This window comes from Narcine bancroftii, chromosome 5 (assembly GCF_036971445.1).
Source record: "Narcine bancroftii isolate sNarBan1 chromosome 5, sNarBan1.hap1, whole genome shotgun sequence".
In the NCBI taxonomy this organism is placed as follows: domain Eukaryota; kingdom Metazoa; phylum Chordata; class Chondrichthyes; order Torpediniformes; family Narcinidae; genus Narcine; species Narcine bancroftii.
The window spans coordinates 110,087,415-110,107,996 of record NC_091473.1 but is presented as its reverse complement, the minus strand read 5'-3'; the positions used below and the strand labels follow the sequence as shown (position 1 = coordinate 110,107,996).

The 20,582-nt window shown below is 36.0% G+C and overlaps 1 protein-coding gene across 12 annotated transcripts in view; it reads right to left on the bottom strand.

The window, feature by feature from the left end:
- Positions 1-20,582, bottom strand: part of pik3r3b (phosphoinositide-3-kinase, regulatory subunit 3b (gamma)) — a 582,698-nt gene that overhangs the window by 487,370 nt on the left and 74,746 nt on the right. The window contains exon 3 of one of the 12 annotated variants that reach the window (XM_069938744.1): positions 10,047-10,085. The exons of the other annotated variants lie outside the window; for them this stretch is intronic. Coding sequence (XP_069794845.1) covers positions 10,047-10,085 — 39 coding nt within the window. The remainder of the gene's footprint in view (positions 1-10,046; positions 10,086-20,582) is intronic. 12 annotated transcript variants of the gene reach the window in all.

The following is a 20,582-nucleotide window of genomic DNA, read 5'->3' as shown; positions in this document are numbered from 1 at the left end:
TTGGCTGGAGCACAGTCACGCGTATGTAGGGAATAGAGTAACAGGCTGAATACACAGCCATCCAGGGCACCAGTGTTAATGATTATCTAGAGGTGGCATTGTTGCCACTCCTCATTGATGATAATCTACAGGTCAGCTGTCAAGGATCCAGTTACAGTGTGGGGTACTGAGTCCTATGTCCAGGTGTTTGGAGACAAGTTTGTTTGGGACTATGATGTTAAACGCAGACCCATGATTGATACATAACGACCTGATATTTAAGTATCCTTTCTGTCCCAATGTTCTACCTATTTTTCTAATTGTTTCTAATTCTAATTTCTACTTTTTAAAAATAAAATAATCATTCAGGAAAAATTAGAAAATTCACCAGAAACATTGTAGGTGGGATTGTTTTAAAATTTCAATGCAGCTCCATTTTTATAGCAGCGTACAAGAATCCTAACCTACCAGTCTAATAAAAATGGGTAAAGTAGTCATCCAGGTGGTATCAATGCACCAATAAACTGCTTGTGAAATTCAAAGCATTACAGATGATGGAAAACCAAAACTAAAACAAATTGTAAAACACCAAAGTCCACAGGCACCGCGATTGAAGTAAAAGCACAATGCTGGAGGAATATCCAGCATTGTTTTACTAAAACATGAATTGCTGAAAATACTCATCAGGTCACATAGCATTTGTAGAAAGAGAAATGAAATCATCATTTCAGGTCGATGACCCTTCGTCAGAATCAAAAATGAGCATGTAAAGCTGCAGGGTCAATGTCTTAAATAAACTGTTTGATGTTACACAGTTTGACCTGCCCAAAGCACACAGCTCCAGAATTTGCACAGTCTAGAAACAGAAGCATTCAAAGGATGAATGCCAGGTGAAAGATAATGTTAGCTGCCCTAAACATGCAATGACATTTGGTTCAAATTCCTGTGGTCTGGGGGTGTGGCAAGATGGCGTAAAAGAAAGTCGTGTGTTCCACCTTTCCCCAGCTGGATTATTAAATACCCAATTTTAAAAAGTGTAAAAGTGGTTAAAAATAATATTTACAATTTTTTGAGTTACAGTGATTCATCATGGCTACCAATGTGAAGAAATCTAAAACTCAACTTCAGAAGAAATTACCATATATAAGTACAGACGATTTGAGGCCTACCTGTACAGCTGAATCCACGGAGTCATTGTCGGGAGTCTCCAAACCTCAGAGGACTCCTGCCCATTCTAGCTTGACCTCGGCACCGATCCTGCAGTCGCAAGATGGCGCCGGCTCTTTGGTGAGTTCGGTCGTAGCCGACCTGCATGCATGTGAAGCCATGCGCACGGGTGGCCCGACTGACAAAGGGGCCCGTAACATTGCTGGGTGGCACGGGGGCATGCAGTGTAGCGTCAGAGGATGCTCCTGCGCGTCCGGCGGTTCTGCCAGGCATGCGCGGAGCATCCTGGGTCCGTGATCTTCTGGAAAAAGTGTGGGCTGTGGGGGAGCCTGAGCGCTGGTGCCCCGATGAAGTTGGGGTGCCAAGACCCGCAGCCGCACAGTCAAAGGACCTATGGTGACTGAAGGAGAAGAGCAATTTACCTTATTGGAATTTGCCCAGGAGGAGAAGCCTGCAGTTCAAGAAGGTAGATCTCAAAAAATGGTTATGGAATCTGGATTGGACTTGGTATTTACTCTATTGAAAAGGATTGCTTTTCAAATGCAATAATATGTCAAAACAAATGTCAACTCAAATGACCCAAAGATTTATAGAGGTGAAAACAAAAATAAATACTTTGTGTGAAGAAATGTCAACTATGAAACAAGAAATTACTATAGTTAAGAGTGATATTAACAGATGTATAAAATCTGTTGATATTCTACAAGATAACTTTAAAAAAACTGAAAGCCTTTTCTGAATGTCAAAATCAGATGGAATGTAATAAAGAAAAAGTAGAAGGTCCTTTTGTAGATTGGGGGATTCAAAGAAGGGATTTATTGATGAAGATTGATTTATTGGAAAATAAAAGCTGGAGAAATAATGTGAAAATAGTTGGTCTTCCAGAAGACTTTGAAGGTTCTGATCCAAGAAAAAAAATTTAAGCATTGGATCCCAGAGGTACTGGGTAAAGAGCTTTTTCCTGAAGGTTTGGAACTGGATCGGGCCCATAGAGCATTGAGGAAAAAAAATCACTTCCAGGACAAACACAGAGGGCAGTATTGACTCGTTGTATGAAATATCAAAATAGAGAAATTATTCTACAAATGGTGGTATAGAAAGCGCAGCAGAGTCAATCCCCATTGATGATTCAAAATAATAGTTTTTTTAATGTCGATCTGAGTCAAGAGGTTATTAGAAGATGGCAGAAATTTAATTCGGCTAAAGATGTCTTATGGCGAATGGGCTATAAGTTTGCTTTTTGTTATCCTGCAATTTTGAAGGTTTTTTTATGGAAACTTTCAATCTCAATTTTTTGAGAACAATCACAATGCTTTGGTTTTTGCTAATTCATTACCAGAATTCTAAAGAAATGGGTGGTCTTCATCATCATCTCCTAAGAGGAGGGTAAATGGAAATGGAAAGAAAGATGATACAAAGTCTTCTTGAAATTGAAGATCCGGAACAATCATTGGGCGTGGAATCATTGGGTTGAATATATTTACTATATTTGATTGTTTTTAATTACATAATGAATGTGTTCTGGCTGGGGGGAGGGGTGGTGGATGACACTGAAAGCTTTGACTGTCATCTGCCACTAATGGGCTTACCACACCCAAATTTTTAGGGTGTTACTACCTTTGGATGGTCTTTTAAAAAAAAATTTTATTGAGGAATGCATTTTGGTTTTTTGTGCGTTTTTTTGAAGGATTATAAGGGGAGCATAATTTTTATAGAGTGTAAATATATTAGTAGTTAGTAAAAATGTCTACTTTGAATTTTGCAACTTTTAATGTTCAGGGATTAAATAATCCAATTAAGCGAAGAGGGTATTGGCTTATATATAAAAAAAAATTGATATTGGCTTTTTACAAGAAACACATTTGACTGAAAAGGAACATTTGAAATTGAAAAGAGATTGGGTTGGACATGTGTTTTTTTTTTTCTTTTTTTTTAATTCTAAGCCAAGAGAGGTGGCAATTTTAATTTGTAAAAAAATATCATTTGAATTGGAAACTTCAGAGGGAAATCTAGGTAGAGTTTTATGGGTGAATTGTAAAATTTTTGCTGAATCTTGGACTTTGCTTAATCTTTATGCGCCTAATATAGAAGATGAGCGGTTATTTCAGCTTTTTTATTGTTAACTCAAGCTAATGAAAATATTTTATTTGGTGGAGATTTTAATTGTGTTTTGGAACCTTTATTGGATAGAAACCCAAGAGTATAAGGAATTCAAAGATGGCAATATAGATTAAAGCATTGATGAAAGATTTAAATCTGGTAGATGTTTGGAGGAAAGTTAATCCTACAGATAAAGATTTTTCTTTTTATTCATCACGACATGATTCATTTTCTAGGACTGATTTTTCTATTGGTATCAGCACACCTACAGGGTAGAGCACTGCAAGTTCAATATAAAAGTAGAGTTCTATCAGACCATTCATTATTACTTTTTTCCTGTGGAAGTTCATCGTATAGATGGAGGTTTAATGCAATGTTATTGAAAAAAAACAGAGTTTGTTACTTTTGTTAAAGAGCATATCTCTTTATTTTTGACTGAGAATATTAATTCAGTGGATAGTTATTTTGTAGTGTGGGACGCATTAAAAGTTTATTTGAGGGGACAGGTTATTAGTTATTCTACGAAAGTTAAGAAACATATGGCAGAAAGTTAAAAGTTGGAAAACCAGATTGCTGAGTTAGAGAAAGATTTTCAGAAGGATGTGACTGAAGGTAAAAAAAAAAGCTGCATTAGCAAAATTGAAATTATGCTATAATACTTTACAAACTTATCAGTTTGAGCATTTAATTAATCAAACTAAACAACGTTATTATGAGTTGGGAGAAAGAGCTCATAAGGTACTTGCTTGGCAATTGAAAGCTGAACAGGCATCTCTGATTATTAATGCCATTAAAAAGAATTCAATAATTACCTAGAAGCCTCAGGAAATTAATGATCAGTTTTATTCATTCTATCAAAAATTATATACTTCTGAGGGGAAGCAGGATAATGGTTCTATTGAATCCTATTTATCTAAATTAAGGTTACCGGCACTAGATGAGAAAGATATTCAGGAATTAGAATCTCTATTTATAGATTTTTTAAATTAAGGAAGCTATACAGGAAATGCCAAATGGAAAGTCTCCAGGGGATGATGGATTTCCTGCAGAATTTTATAAATTTTTAAATGATGTTTTATCTAATGTATTTGGAGATGTGTTAAAACAAATTAATAAAGAACATAAGTTGCTGGAATCTTGTTCAAGTGCTTTAATAACTGTTATTCCAAAAAAGATAGAGATCCATTAAAAATGTCTTCTTATAGACCTATTTCTTTATTAAATGTAGATTATAAAATTATAGCCAGGGTATTAGCTAATAGACTTGCTATGTACTTACCAAAGTTGATACATATTGATAAAACAGGTTTTAGTAAGAACAGAAATGCATCAGATAATATTCTTCCATTAATTACTTTGGTCAATGCATACCGAAAGCAGCCTAACCATCTTATGGTAGTTGCACTAGATGCAGAAAAAGGCTTTTGATAGGGTTGACTGGGACTTTTTATTTAAGGTGTTAGAAAAGTTTAAATTTGGTTCTTTTTTTTAATTGGTTGGGTTAAAGCTTTACATACAAACCCGATTGCTAGGGTGGTGACAAATGATCAGATCTCTTTACCATTTAGGTTGACTTGTTCAACTCAACAAGGCTGTCTATTGTCACTAGCCTTATTTACATTGGCTATTGAACCATTAGCTCAGATTAGGCAAAGTGATAAAGGGATGAAGGCTATGAATGAAGAATATAAGATTAATTTATTTGCAGATGAAGTATTGATATATTTGACAGAACCAGAATGGTCATTGAAGCAGTTACAAGAGTGTTTGTCAAAATTTGGAGAATTGTAAGGATATAAAGTTAATTGGGATAAAAGTGAAATTTTAACAGTTGGAATAGGAGATTATTCAGAATTTAAAATTATTACAAAATTAAGGTGGACAAATAAAATTAAATATTTAGGTGTGCTTGTAGATGTTAATTATCAGTCAATTTATCAGTTAAATTTTGTGCCTATATTAAAATGGATTAAAGCATATTTGATTAAGTGGAAAGATCCTCCATCGACTTTGATTGGTAGGGTCAATTGTATTAAAATGAATATTTTCACCCGAATTCAATATTTAATTGAGTCAATACTTTGTTTACTTTCAAAAGATTTTTTCAGGATTTAAATAAGGTAGTGTGGGAGTTTTTATGGAAAGGTAAATTAGCTCAAGTGGCATTGTATAAACTTAAATGGAAATATGTGTTAGGTGGACTTCAGTTACCACATTTTCAAAATTATTATGAAGCGGCCCAGTTGAAGTTTATTAGCAGGTTGATGGATCTAGATCAACCTCCTAGTTGGGCTAAGGTGGAAATGGCATGTATTTCTGAGGTCGAGGTACATGAATTTATATTTTGTTGGAACTTGAATTTGTTACAGAAATATAATATGCCAACATTGAAACATTTATTAAAGATCTGGATTTTTAAAAAAAGGGTTTTGGGATCAAAAGATAAATTATCAATTTTAACTCCATTGTATAATAACCAACTTATTTCTTTTTCAATGTTTAATAATTATTTAAAGAGATGGGATTTAAAGGGTATAAAGACAATAGAGGATTGTTTTGAAGAGGGACAATTTCTTTCTTTTAATCAATTGAGAGTGAGATTTGATATATCTGTAAATTTTATGTTTGTGTATTACCAACTTAGAGACTTGGTAAAGGATAATTATGGTGGAGAGATGAATTTACCTACTTTGTCGAGATTTGAGTCTTTGATTTCCTCTGTACCAAAGAAGAGTTATATTTCGGTTATGTACAATTTGTTACAAGATAATATGAATAAACCAGATTGGGATAAATCTAAACTTAAATGGGAGAGTGATTTAGTGCTAATTTTTCCTGAAGATGATTGGGTGGATATGTGTCAGGACAATGTAATCAAATTGACTAATGTAAGATATGGAATGGTTAATTATATATATATATATTTTTTTTTTTTTACATCAATTATATTGGACTTCAGAAAAACTAAAAATATGGATTTAGTAATTCAGACTTAGGTTGTAGATGTGATTCATATATTGGAACTTTTTTTAACATGCTGTTTGGACTTGTGTAAAAGTTCAACAATTCTGGCAAGGAATTAAAGTGGTTTTGGAAAAACTGTATAATTTTACATTGCCATTGGACCCAACAATTTTGTTGCTGGGTAATTTGATTTCGTTGAGGGGATTAGGTTTGGATGAAATTCAAATTGCTTTTGTACATTTGGTGTTATCAGTAGTGCGTAAATGTGTTGCGAGTATTTGGAAAGACAATACAGAGATTAATATACTACGTTGGCAAAATGAATTGAAAATTTGTATTGTTATGGAAAAAATTTCTTATAATTTACATGATAATTATTCTTTTTTTGTTAGCAAATGGTCTCTGTATTTGGAATATATGCATTTAGATATACTTTGAATTGTTCTCAACATTTATAATTTTTTTTGTATATAATTTATATTTTTGCCTCCCCTTAAGGGAGTTGGCTGAAGGGGTGGGAGGGCTGGTCTGGGTTTTTTTTTATTGGATGTTTGTCTTTTTTTTTGTTTTTGTTTTATATACATTTGTAAAATTATTTTTTGATTATTATTGGACTGTGTTATGTTTTTTCCATCTTTAAATAAAGTTTGAAAAAATAAAAATAAATTCCTGTGGCCTGAGTTTCACAAATCATCAAAAATGTGTGGTATCAAAGTTCTTCATGGAATTGTCCATGACCAAACTATTGTTTATCAGTCATGTACAAAATCTTTGGTTTGCATGTTGTCCAGGCAAGTCAATCAACCACTTCAACAACCCACTCCCATAATAATGCAAGGAATGGAGTAACGTGTGTGTATCTACAGTGTTCAACTACATTGCAACTGCTCTGCATTTGGGAATTCTCAGCTGGTTAAAATCTTGATTGGACTAACCATAGCATGATCTGAGTTTCCATATTCTATATGGATAAATCTATAATTGATTTCTGAAGAGAAAAAAAACACCATCTACTCGAGGTGGGCAACCTTTTTATTTTTAATTTAGACATACAGCACGGTAACAGGCCATTTCAGCTCACGAGTCCGTGCCGCCCAATTAACCTACACCCCCAGTAACTACTCGTGGGCTGAAATGACCTGTTACTGCACAACTAAATTAAAAAAATTAAAGGTAGCCCACCCTGATACATCCTTAAAAACATTTTTATTTTCACTTGATCTTCTCTCTCTGGTAAATTAAAACCTTGCTTTCGCTCTAAAGTGACTCTATGGCTCAATTAACATTCATTTGATGCTAATTCCAGCACCTTCTCATCCTTCACAGCACCTTTGATACTGCAATGTATCATCAATGAGTGTGACTGAACATCCACCTGCATGTACAGTGTAATACCACAATCTTCAAGAAAGCCCAGAAGATCATCCAGGTTAAGCAGACTTCTAAATTGATTATTTCAGCCACTCGACTCAATATCTACCCTCTCTGTTCCTAATGCACAATTGCTTCGATATGATTGAGTTCATCAAGTTAATTTCAACAGCACCTCTGGCCTAATGACATATGTCCTCAAGAAAGAGAGTGAAGAACCGTAATGTATTGGATACATTAATACCTCTTCACATCAGACACCATTTTGACTTGAAAATATATCAATATGCCTTTCATTATTAGCATGCCAAAGACTGGGAATTTCTGAATTGGCATGAACATAGAAACACCAATGTACAAGCCATCCAACAGTTTGAATTAGATAGGTCTTTAATTTCTAGGGGCAAAAATGGATTGGTTAAAACCTTGAACTGTGAATCATGTTATGAAGAAATGAAATGAAAGATATTTGGAGACAAACAAGAAACATTTAACTGAAGTGCCAACTCCACTAACCCATATCATTATAATATAATTGAGTTTAGATGTTGAAGCTTAACTATTTAATATCTAATTGTAGATCCAAATATGAAATTTCAAATATGGCCAAGAACAAAGAACTGAAAATTAAGACCTCAGCAGAGAAAATATATAATTAAATTTTGTGCAATATGAAGCTAATTAAATGGGCTATTGGGAGACCGCATTCAGATACTGCTAAGACCATACCAGGACTCTAGGTACCTGCACCGAATTACTCATTGACTTTAGTTAACAGTCTAGCATAAATCGTAAACACTTGCTCTCAAAAGTACAACCTAGAAGAGCAATTCTCAACCTTGTTCTTTCCACTCACATACCACTTTAAGTAATTCCTATGCCATCGGTGCTCTATGATTAGTAAGGGATTGCTTAAGGTGGTTTGTGAGTGGGAAGGGAAGGTTGAGAACCACAGCTCTGGACCCAATTGTTACTGAAATATTTTGCATGAGAAAAATTGTCATTGGCCCATTTCCTTTGGAGTTATGAAACTGTGCACATAACGAGTTAATTAGATACAATTAAAACAGTGGTTTTCCAACTTTTTCTTTCCACCCACATACCTCCTTAAGCAATCCCTTACTAATCACAGAACTCCTATAGCATAGGGAATATTTAAAGTGATATTTGAGTGAAACAAAAAGGTTAAGAACCACTGACCAAGAATAAGCATCATTCAGCACTGGTTTCAAAATATGAAAAATATATTTTTAAACTTGCTATTTAAATACAGTTTTCATTATTTGCAGTCAAAAATTGATGTGATTGTTAACTGCTTGAGTGTATTATGCCAGACTCTCTCTGACAATGTCATATGCTGAGCAATCTATAAATCCCTGCCTGTGGCAAATGCTTTCTCTACTAATGTACAACACATTCAGTATTTTATCTCTTTGTCCATGTTAATGTAAACTCTTTATGAATTGTTTTATTGTTTGCTGTTTGTAATGAAGGAGAAAAAATTATTTAAATCTAACCCAAAGAGAACTAACCGACAACAGAGGAAACATTTTCCATTTTCATCTTTCTGCTTTAATGAAAATTATTTTTTAAGCTGTTTTCCATAAATTATGATCAAAGCACTTGGGACACAACTTACAAGGCAAGCCTAGTTGCTTTGCTAAATTTGGTTCAGGTTCATGTTAAGCTATGAGCATTACCAGTCATGTAATCGATTATGCAAATAGGGTGTGTGATACATTGAAGCATTTCAAGGAAATTGGGAATGTCCTTGCTTTTCTTTTTAATTTAATGAACAACTAGCCCGGTGTTAGACTAACTGGGTGGAAACAAACAAAAAAAACCAGTAAGAAACACGTTTAACAATGCAGACAGCCCAAAGGTTGAAGTTCCTGGTGTTTTAACCCTTGCGCCATTGCTGACAATTCACTTATTTTAAAAAAGTCTCAATCTGAAACAAAAACATATTATAACCATCAAATAAAACACAATTTAACACAATGTTACATCACAGTCAGTGGCCAAATTTGTTCATGTTATGTTGTGAGGGACAGTAGACGTTCGCAGTGGCCATGTGAGCAGACTGTCCTGCTTGCAATTTGAGTCAAGTATGGAGGGTTGAATTTGAGAAGTGATGGGAAGGCAGTGACACGAAACGGGGTAGGATTGGACCTCAGATGCAATGTGGCAATGTGAAGGGAATGCAGATAGTATTTTTACAGATTGAGAGGTGTGCAGAGAATTGTACATTGCAGGACATTGAACTTGAAATGTGACGGGTCAGAGTTTGTTTGGATATTGCAGCGAACATTGCTGAGAATGCCAATGGGAATTGAGTTTAGAATGTTGGATTGCAATGTGGGTGGAAATCAAGGCTTGCAAAAGGAGCAGATTGCCAAGCATTGGAATTACAATAGGATTACAGCGTGGCTCATGTAATCATATTTATTGATAAAAGTACATACCGTACATGACATCACATACAACCCTGAGATTCTTGTTTCCTGCGGGCAAGGAAAATTTACCACTTATTGGTAGTGCAAAAAAAGTGCACAATGTCCACATATAAAGAACTATAAACAGATAAAGGAAAGTAACAAACTGCAATACAGGGAGAATTTTTAAAAAATCAATAAATGCAAAAGTCAGAGTCTTAAACAAGTCCCTTTCTTTCTTTTCAAAATATTTTAATAGAAAAACTCCTTTCTACATGGTCTTCTAATTAATATCAAATCATATACAATATTACCTTAAAATTGCAAATCAGAAGTATAACTATAATTATTTACTTATTCCATTCAATGCATCGAGTTCTATGATTATGCAGGAGTTAACAGTTAATCCATTCCTCACAATGTGGCCAAAATTAATGTTGAATAGTCAATAGATTGGATCAAATTAAGAACCACAGATTCCTTTATATTAAAAAGTTTTATACTACTCAGGTATTTTCATCTAATTTTATGATATGATCAATATTAACAATCCAATTAAACCTAGTTTATCTCAATGGATAAAAAGAAAAAAAGCAAAGAGAAAAAAAACCCTAATAATCCAACCTCTTCCTCTAAACAAGGTTTATCGAATAATGACTTTCAGATACCAGAGAGCCTCCAGAGCATCCGTACATCTTAAAACTTAAAAGTTGTGATAATAATCCATGAAAGAACCCCACATTTGATCAAATTCAAAATTTACATCTTTGTAAAGATTTCAAGTTCAATGTCCTGCAATGTACAATTCTCTGCACACCTCTCAATCTGTAAAAATACTATCTGCATTCCCTTCACATTGCCACATTGCATCTGAGGTCCAATCCTACCCCGTTTCGTGTCACTGCCTTCCCATCACTTCTCAAATTCAACCCTCCAATATATTTTTCCAAACTTAGATAAGACATGATATCATATAACCATTGAATACGAGTGATTGCTGCTGCTCTCCAATGACAGCGTTCCCTGTAGATGTTCAATAATGGGGAGGGTTTTGCCTGTGATGTTCTGGGCTTTGTTAACTACCTTTTGGAGGGCTTTTTGCTCAGGTGTCCCCATACCAGACTGTGATGCAGCCAGTCAGCATACTTTCCTCCATGCATCTGTATAAATTTGCCAGGGTTTCCGATGTCAGTACAAGGCAAAGCATTATGTTGGAGCAGGGTCAGTACTTCGGAGTGTGATGTGTCCACAGTGAGAGAGGACTGCAGATTAATGCATCTGCATTATGTGGAGACAACATATTGATGATTTAGAATGTGGGGAACTGCAAAGGGATGCATCTGCTGTGTGTGGGACTTGTGAAATGGATTCAGTGCAATGACTTGTAATCTGGTAGGGCTACAGAATATATTCCCATGGCTCTTCAACATTTGGCTCATCAGGTCCAACAGAATAGGTTGAATATCATTTATCTCCTCATCCTTCAGGAAAAAGGTAAGCTGAAGCAAGATTTGCACAATATTTGGCATATGAAGAAATAGGATAAGAAATTGGCCACAACTCCGCTCAAGCCACTCTAAGATCGCAATTCAATCATATCCTCAAATTTCCTTTCCTACCTATTCCCATTTCCTTAACTTCCCTCTTATGAAATATTTTGCCCAGCTTTGCTTTGAATTCAGCCGCTGCAGAACTCTAGGTGAAGAACTCTTAAAGATTCAAAGATCCCCTGGGAAAAGTAATTCCCCATCTCAGACTTGAAGGACTGAACCCCCATTCAGAAAGTCTGCCCCTCAAATTGCCACACAAGTGGAAGCATCCTCGCAATGAAAAGCAAAGTTCTACAGATAACGGAATTTGAAGGGTGCAGAAATGCTAGAAATTGGCAGCAGTTTTAGGTTCTGTTGTGGAATAGGAAATATAGTTAACATTTCTACTAAATGGCTATTCATCAAAACCTCATGTCTATCCAGTCAAGCCCCCAAGATTTCAATAAAATTCTCATTCTTATGAACTCTAATTTACAATTGACCACTTCCTTTTTTGAAGTTTTATTCCACAGAAATAATTTATATCATAGCTCAGTACATCTTAAGATTCACAGTTAATAAATGTCTTTTCAAGCACCATCACCATCTTCAGATATCTGAGGATCTGTCCTCGATCCTCTAGCTGATGCAATCATGAAGGTGGCCCGCCAGCAGCTATACATCATGAGGATCTTGAGGAGATTTGGTATGTCACCAAAGACTCCTGCAAGTTATTACAGGTGTACAGTGGAGAGCATTCTGATCGGTTTCATCACTGTCTGGTATGGAGGTGCCAAAGTACAGGACAGGAAAAGGCTACAGAGAGTTGTAAATTCAGCCAGCTGCATCACGGGCATCAGACTTCACTCTGCCAAAGACATCCTCAAGACGTGGAGTCTTAAGAAAGCAGCCTATCATCAAGGACCTTCACCACCCAGGCCATGCCTTCTTCACATTGCTACCATCAGGAAGGAGGTACAGGAGCCTGATGATAAACACCCAGTGGCACAAAAACAGCTTCTTCCCTCAGCCACTCCTTCATTTCATCATCTTTTGCAGATGTTTATTTATTTTTTAAAATATAATTTATAGCAATATTTGCAACCATAAAGGTGCTGCAAAACAACAAATTTTGTGACATATTCATGACAATAAATTCTGACATTCTGATTGCAGCCAATTGCCCAGAATTCACACATAAAACAATGAAATAAATCGCCTATAATCTGATGTGATATTCCAAATTGAGGGATAATCCTTGACCTGGACCACACACAAATTTCTCTACACTTTTTTTAAAAAATATATATTTAAACTTTTTAAATAAATGTTTGGATCAGCAATTGACAGCAATGCCAACAAGTATTCAGAATGCTCTGAGAGATAAATAAATGGAATAAATAGCACTGTGGTTTCAACATGTACCAATTCATCCCTGTATGTTAATTCAGCTCATATCAGCAATAGATCAATGTTTGATTTGTTGATTAACCCACTTCCTGCTGTTTTAATGCTTGCTATTGGAATAGAAAGAAAATGCATCAAGGAAGAAACATGCATCATCTTCAACTTTATCATCTGACCACATATTCAACCCAAAAACAGCATTTTTCCAGTCCACAGGCACACACATCAGAGTATATAAAAAGCATACAATACAGAAAGATAGAATTTAAAATAAATATGAATATTTTGAGATTATTTACTCAGTTACAGGATACTATTCAATCTCACAACCTGGAGGAAGAAGCTATTTCCCACCCTTGCAATTCTAACTTTAGCTGCTTTCAGGTGGCCAGAATACTCGACAGTAAAGCTGCCTAGTCTACCCCAATCCAGCTGTCAGGTGGCCACCTGAAAGTGGAGAACCTGGCCAGGAGTAGCACTTACCTAACACTCCTCCTGTAGGTATATTCTCCAGCTCTGAGAATCCCCTGAAAGCAGCAGTGGGACTACGGCCAAAGTCCACATGAGACGGTATTAGCTCAGACGTGGCTATCCTTCAGCTGGCACGTTGAGGTGACAGAAAGGCGTCTTCTCCATGGCCACCTGAATGTCGCAGCTGCACTCCCCCAGCCACGTCTGCCGGTGCATTATCTGCATCCGAGCACCTGAAAGTGGCTTTTGATGCTCCTGTACCATCTCCTGTACCTTTTTAAATTTTTTTATTTAATAGGTCACAATATAACCAATCTCTAACAATATGTATACAATATTTATACAAACTTTGTACGTGTATATATTCTAGTGACTTTTTTTCCCCCCATTTTCTCCTCAACACCCCCATTAATTAAGAGACAACAGAACCAAGAGAAAATAAAAAAACAAGAGGGAGCATGATGGTAGTGAGTCAAAGATACTGTGTTCTGGATGAAAAGGGTCTTCTATAATTCTTTGAGCCCTATTAATCAACACTCCCAGTAAATGTTGTTAATGGAGGAGAGGGGAAAACCTCAAGTGATCCCCTCAGTCATTTTGATGATCCTCTGCATTGACTTCAGGTCTGATGCTTTGCAGCTACAGTACCACACAATGATGCAGCCTCCTGTAAAAAGTTATCAAGATGGGTGCCCTCAACCCCCTTAGGAAGTTTAGCTGCTGCAGCATCTTCCTGACTAATGAGGATGTTGTGGGTCTAGGATAGGTTGTCCTTTATATGCATGCTAAGGAACTTTGTGCTCTCTACCATGAAACTATTAATGTGTAATGGAAAATGGTCAACCTTCATCCTGAAGTGCACAGTCATCTCATTTGTCTTGTCCATGTTGAGAATCATATTCAGACTCATGATGCTATTGAAGAAATATTGTTAATCGATACAGATAAAACAAGCTAGAGTTTCGGGACCAGATGTTGAACGTAAATCCATTATATCCAACTGCATCCTTGGGAATACCTAGAGGATTTTGGGATGACAATTTACTTGGCCATAACCATCAACAGTAAATTGTAATTTGGCTCCAGTGAGATTTTCAAAAGTTATTCCACAGCTGCTGAAGTTTTGTAAAAATGCCAAAAACATTTGAAGATACAAAGTTCCCAAACAATTCAACTTGTAATCCAGTATTAAGATTTAATGCCAATTTGGTTCATCGGTACAATTTTGCCCAATTTGGAAGGTTACCATGAAACTTTTGAAGACAAATTAATTGTTCTACGTGATCCATCTCTGATACTGAATTCACAGCAAAGGAAGGATCTATACCTATTAGTTGTCACAACTGGAAAAATTTTATAACATTGAACAATTATTTCAACTCCTTCAATTCTGGCTTCCTGTAGATTTCCCAATCTTTTCACTCTTCAGTCAGTGACTCCTTTTAGTCATTCAGGCTCTAACTTCAAGAGAATCCGAATATATGAAATTATTAAATTCAATATTCAAATCCAGGAATTTCCCCTTAGCATTAAGATTTGATTGAGAATAAGGATTATGATCCTCTATCTCCTCTGTTGTTCCTCATTCAAAATCTACAGAAAACACAGATCTCCTACATTGCAAGCAACAAAGAACAAGTAATCCTCATTGCTAGATTTCCTTTAATTTGCATACATTTTGACTGATTAAGTTTTATGAAGCACCTTGGAAAATGCTTTGGCAACAAATAATGCCCGGCCAATTTATGTTGTCATTTTTATTCTCATTTTGTCTTAGTGTAAGCCCCAGTGACCTTGTCCTTCATATTTTTTTTCTAAAAAACCTAATCTGTTTGTTTAGCCTTCCACTCAGAAAAAAAGTTATATAACATAAATGAGGAAGTCTCTCTCTTCCCCCCTCACCTCCAAACACCACACACATCCATTAGTTTGTCCTTATGGACATGTTTGTAGCATAATAAATCTGTAGTTTTCGCAAATGTTTATATTTTTACCAGTTAGATCCTATATGGGGGGGGGGGGGGAAGAGATCAGTCTGCCCAGCTGTACATCATTCTTTGCATTTCAATTTAAGACTTTATTCACTGGAACCAGTTGGGACTTGGCTCACTCCAGTACCCAATTCTCAAAACACATAATATTGCAGATGTGCAAAGTAAAATGGTAAATTAGCCAACCTTGAATGAGTTCCAAGATACCTATTATAACATTTAAAAAAAAGCTTGCTTATGGTCCTTAATGGCTGGCATAGATTGGGTATTAAATGTTTTAAAGACATTTTTATTTGAAAAAATTTTGCTTCCTTTAAACAATTGGTGGTAAAATGCAACTTAACAAACGAGAATTTAAAGATATTTAGAAGTTAGACCTTTTGCTCAGTGTCAGATTCCTGACTTCCACAAATTTCCGAGGCAAACATTCTTGACACACTTTTTAATTTACTGCATTTCTCAAAGGTTTAATATCTCTTATTTATAATAATTTGCTTGATTGAAGGATAGTCTCATTAGTTAAAATTAAGAATGAATGGGAACAAGCTTTTAACCTTTTATTTCAGATGAGGTGTGGGACTCTATTTGTAATGTGATTAATACGACCTCCTATCGTGCATGACAATGTTTGTTGCAATTTAAAGTGGTCCATAAAGTACACGTCAAAAGTTACAATGTCTCATTTTTATTCAGATAAAAATCATCTATGTGACAAATGTAAAACTGGTGAAGCTTCTTTGGTTCTCATGTTTTGGATGTGCTCTGGTTTAGAAAAATGTTGGTAAGACATTTTTCAAACTTTAGTGGTAATTCTCAAGTTTAAATTAGAACTTTGTCCTTTTATTGCTCTATTTGGTTCATTTCAAGTTGATGATGTTTTACTGATTTGTTACGGAGGACCCCAAAAACAAGCAGCAATAGGTTACTTAAATAAAAGTAGTTTTTAATTATATTTGAACAAGAAAACAGAATTGAACTTATTACTTAACCTACTTAACCTAACTACTTAATCCCCCCCTCTAATACAAAGCACAGGTGTGTAATGTATATTTAAGATTAGAAAAGTTCTTTGGATCACAGTCCAATCTCACTGGTTGCAGGCAATTCTTGTACTGTGCACAGAAGTTAGCATTAACAAAGTTCACCAGTTTTTGGTGCTTAACAGGCAAATGGTTACCACTCAAGAGGGTTCTTGTTGGTTTTCAGAGAGAGATTCCTTTTCCAGGAGATTCCTTCTCAATCAGTCTTGCTGACAAAACTCGCCCCCTTCAGGGTTATCCAGATGATCCTTTCTTTCAGGTCACCTTTCACAATGCCAGTCTTCTCCGTTGATCAGGCAGCCTTCCGAAGTTTGCCAGCTTGTCCTTCAGGAACTGATTTCTGTGTCCTCTCTCTCTGTTTGACACCCTCCCTGTCCAAGAGCAAAACAGTTCTCCTCTGCCTGCAAAGAACACATGCTCTCCCAGGCAAGCTGCTGTCTACTTTGTTGCTTTCTGCAAAAAGCATTCTGCAAAAGTCCTGCAAATATTCTATGTTTTAAAGTGTGTGCAATCTGCTCTAACAATTCCTCCCAAACCACTTCTAAATACTCGTCACAGATTCCAACGCAAAACCAAAATTTAATGATCATTTCATTGATAGCCAGATGTGCAATTTTGATTAAATGGAAAGACAATACTCCACTTATACTTACATAATGGCTAAATGATATTGTGTCTTGATTAAGTTTAGAAAAAAATAGATATGCCACTAAAGATTCAAATACAAATTTTCAAAAGACATGAGGCCCGTTTATGGACTATTATCATAACTTTAAATATGCTGTCCATTTCCAAGTAGTTGTCACCTGATTCCTATCTCTCTTTTCTCTCTCTTTGGCTTGGCTTCGCGGACGAAGATTTATGGAGGGGATAAATGTCCACGTCAGCTGCAGGCTCGTTTGTGGCTGACAAGTCTGATGCAGGACAGGCAGACACGGTTGCAGGGAAAATTGGTTGGTTGGGGTTGGGTTTTCCCTCCTTTGCCTTTTGTCAGTAAGGTGGGCTCTGCGGTCTTCTTCAAAGGAGGTTGCTGCCCGCCGAACTTTTTTAACCTTGCTTAGTGGTAGGGGATTTTTATTTTCTTTGTTTTTTTTCCCTTTTGGGATGGTTTTTGTGGTTAATTCCATTTTCAACAGCATTGTGCTTTGAATTTTCTTTTTAACATGAAAAACTTTTTTGTATTAATTTCTTATATTATTTTGAATCTTATAGCACAATATATAACTGTACTGTTTAAGTTTTTATAATGTATTATAAACACCAATAAAAATATTTAAAAAGAAAAAGCTTGCCAAAAAACATTTTTCAAAGTTGACGTGGGTGTTGCGGCAGGTGTTTAGGAGAGAGGACGGGGAGAGAAGGAGCCATCATTTTTATGGGTATACAACTGGGTAATTTTCCCAAATGATGTGGACAATTTTCTCTGCAATTTCCTAGGATCTTCACATAATCCACCAAATAATGGAAAGAATCACCATAAAAATTAAATCCCAGTGATCAGAACAGATCAATTCTCTGAATTTGTATACCAAAAATACACAGTTTTGCAAATTAGATGAAATGACTAGCAAGTAAAATGCAAAATTTTGGTAGAGTTTTACTGAAACAAAAAGAAAGGTCAGAATGAATTTTCAAATCACATTCCCTAATAATGACAATTTAATTTCATGGAGAAAGCCAGAAAGATGATCTAGGAGCAAAGAGAGAAAGAATCCAATAGAAATTTGTCTGGTCACTTCTTACCAGAGGTTGAAGGAAGGAATTCCAGACTTTGTGGCCCAAACAGATGATGGAAATTCCCATCCATAGCAGCAGTGCTGATATCTGCTGTGAATTTGAGTAAATGGCAAAGGTTGGGTCGAGGCTGCAGTAATATATGTGGAATAACATAGTTCACAAAATGAAAATAATAGAGGGGCTAACTATAGATCTCTGGAGTAAATCATTAGCTGGTATTAGAGTAGAATCAGACAAGAGTACACCAGTGAATTGATGATAGAGAGGAGGAACAGGTACAATTAATCAGTTCAAATGTTGTGAAGTGGGTGAAAAGAATAGAGAGAATAACAGAAATATCAAGCTTTGCATATTCCAATATTTTTCTATTACCTGTTCCTATTCTTAAGATAACTGGCTCACTATACATTTGTCTCACATAAACAAAGATCATAAAATGATTTAACAAAGTGAGCACGTCTGTTCATAAAAAGATAGGTTTCATCACCAGAAATTAGTATACCATGTTCAAATGGCAATCACAGAAGCAAAATAAAAATAATTCTAGAAATTAAAATAGCAGAGCAAAAATTTAGTTTCACCACTTCCACAAAGAGTGTTGGATTGGTGGGTTTATTTTCATTGGAGTGAAGGAGGCTGAGAGGGCAATGTAGTCAAGGTAGAGACATAAATAGGACAGATAGTTTCCACATTCCAGAGCTATTAACAACAAAAGGGCACAGTGGATAAAGTAGTTTTAAAAGGGATCTGTTAATGCCTCGAAAGTGCTGCAGATGAACAAAGAGGTTGCCATAAACATGGTGGGCTTTAAGGGCATCTGTCTGAATCCATGTCTGCAAGGGAAGTTCAGCAGCTCTTCAACTGAGAACGAGAAATAGGATTCCTTTTTCTTTAAGAAAAATGTGGAATGATTAAAAATGGGATAAAATCCATTTCTGGACACAATTAGGGAATAGAATGAATGATGATTTACATCAGACATAGTATTAGCATTTATAATTCTAAACTCCTACAGAAATTATTTATTTTTTTAAAGTTGCAAGGGAAGCTCAGTTAGTGCAACACTTATAACGCCAGTGACTGGGGTAAAATCCAGCACTGTCTTGGAGTTTGTCCATTCTCCCTGTATCTAATGGGTTTTCTCCAGGAGCTCTGGTTTCCTCCCACCCTTCAAAAAAATACGGGGGTTGTAGGTCAATTGTGTGTAATTGAGTGGCACGGGCTTGTGGGCCAGAAAGGCTTGTTGCCATGCTGTACATCTAAATTTTAAAAATTAAAATGGATGATTACAACCACATTACGAGAGAAATATTTTACCCAGATCTTTAGAAGAATCCCACAAATGTAGCATTGTAACTCCTCCATTCTCCTCATAACCTGCTTAATCGTGGATGATGTTGACAACAATCAATACAGAAATACCCAGCTGATTTATGACCTTGCATCAGATCCGCTAAGGTGAGAAAATAGTTTTAAATTGCAGAGAGGGCGAGGGGAGGGATGGGTAAGTCAATGAGGAAGTAGTTGGTCAGATGATGCTATGGTTAGAGGGATTTTTTGAGCTATCTCTAATACATTGAGGAAATTAGAGAGAAAGAGAGAGAGAGAGAGAGAGAGAGAAAAAATGCACCTTGAAATGTTAACTCTGCTTTCTTTCAACAGATGCTGCATAATCTGCTGAGTTTCTAGTAGTTCGCTTTTATTTCAGTTTTCTATCATCTGCAGGTTTTTTGGAGGGGGTCTAAGCTGCCAGTTTAGTGGTAAATCTTGCAAAAATGAGAGTACCTTTGATCCACGTCCCAAGAGTCATCACAAAATGAGTTAAGGTTTGAGGCTCCATCCAAGAAAAGCAGAGATAAATTTCCACCAATAAAAGCATGCTTGAATATCAACTAAATCCCAGGAAAAGCGTCAACCCAGAAATCCACCAGACAAGATAGGTCAATCACTTTTGCAGCAAATGCATCAAAGGACTCATTTCAACACAAGTCACTGATAATAATAATAATAATGGTTGGAGTAGATTCTTTACTGCTTGTTTCCCTGGCAGAGGTAAGCAGAGTTAAGTCATAGAGTCTATGTAGATTAAAGAGGAGGAGGTGCTTGTGGTCTTAAAGCAAATAAAGGTAGAGAAATCTCCAGGACCTGACAAGGTATTCACTTGGACCTTGAGGGAGGCTCATGCATAAATTGCAGGGGCCCTCTCAGATATTTTTAAAACATCCGTAGCCGCTGGTGATGCACCAGAGGATTGAAGGATAGCTCATATTGTTCTGTTGTTCAAAAAAGGCTCCAAAAGTAACCTAGGAAATTATGGGCCAGTGAGTCTGACATTAGTGTTCAATAAATTATTCAAGTGTATGGATGCTGGGGACTAATTAGGGAGAGTTA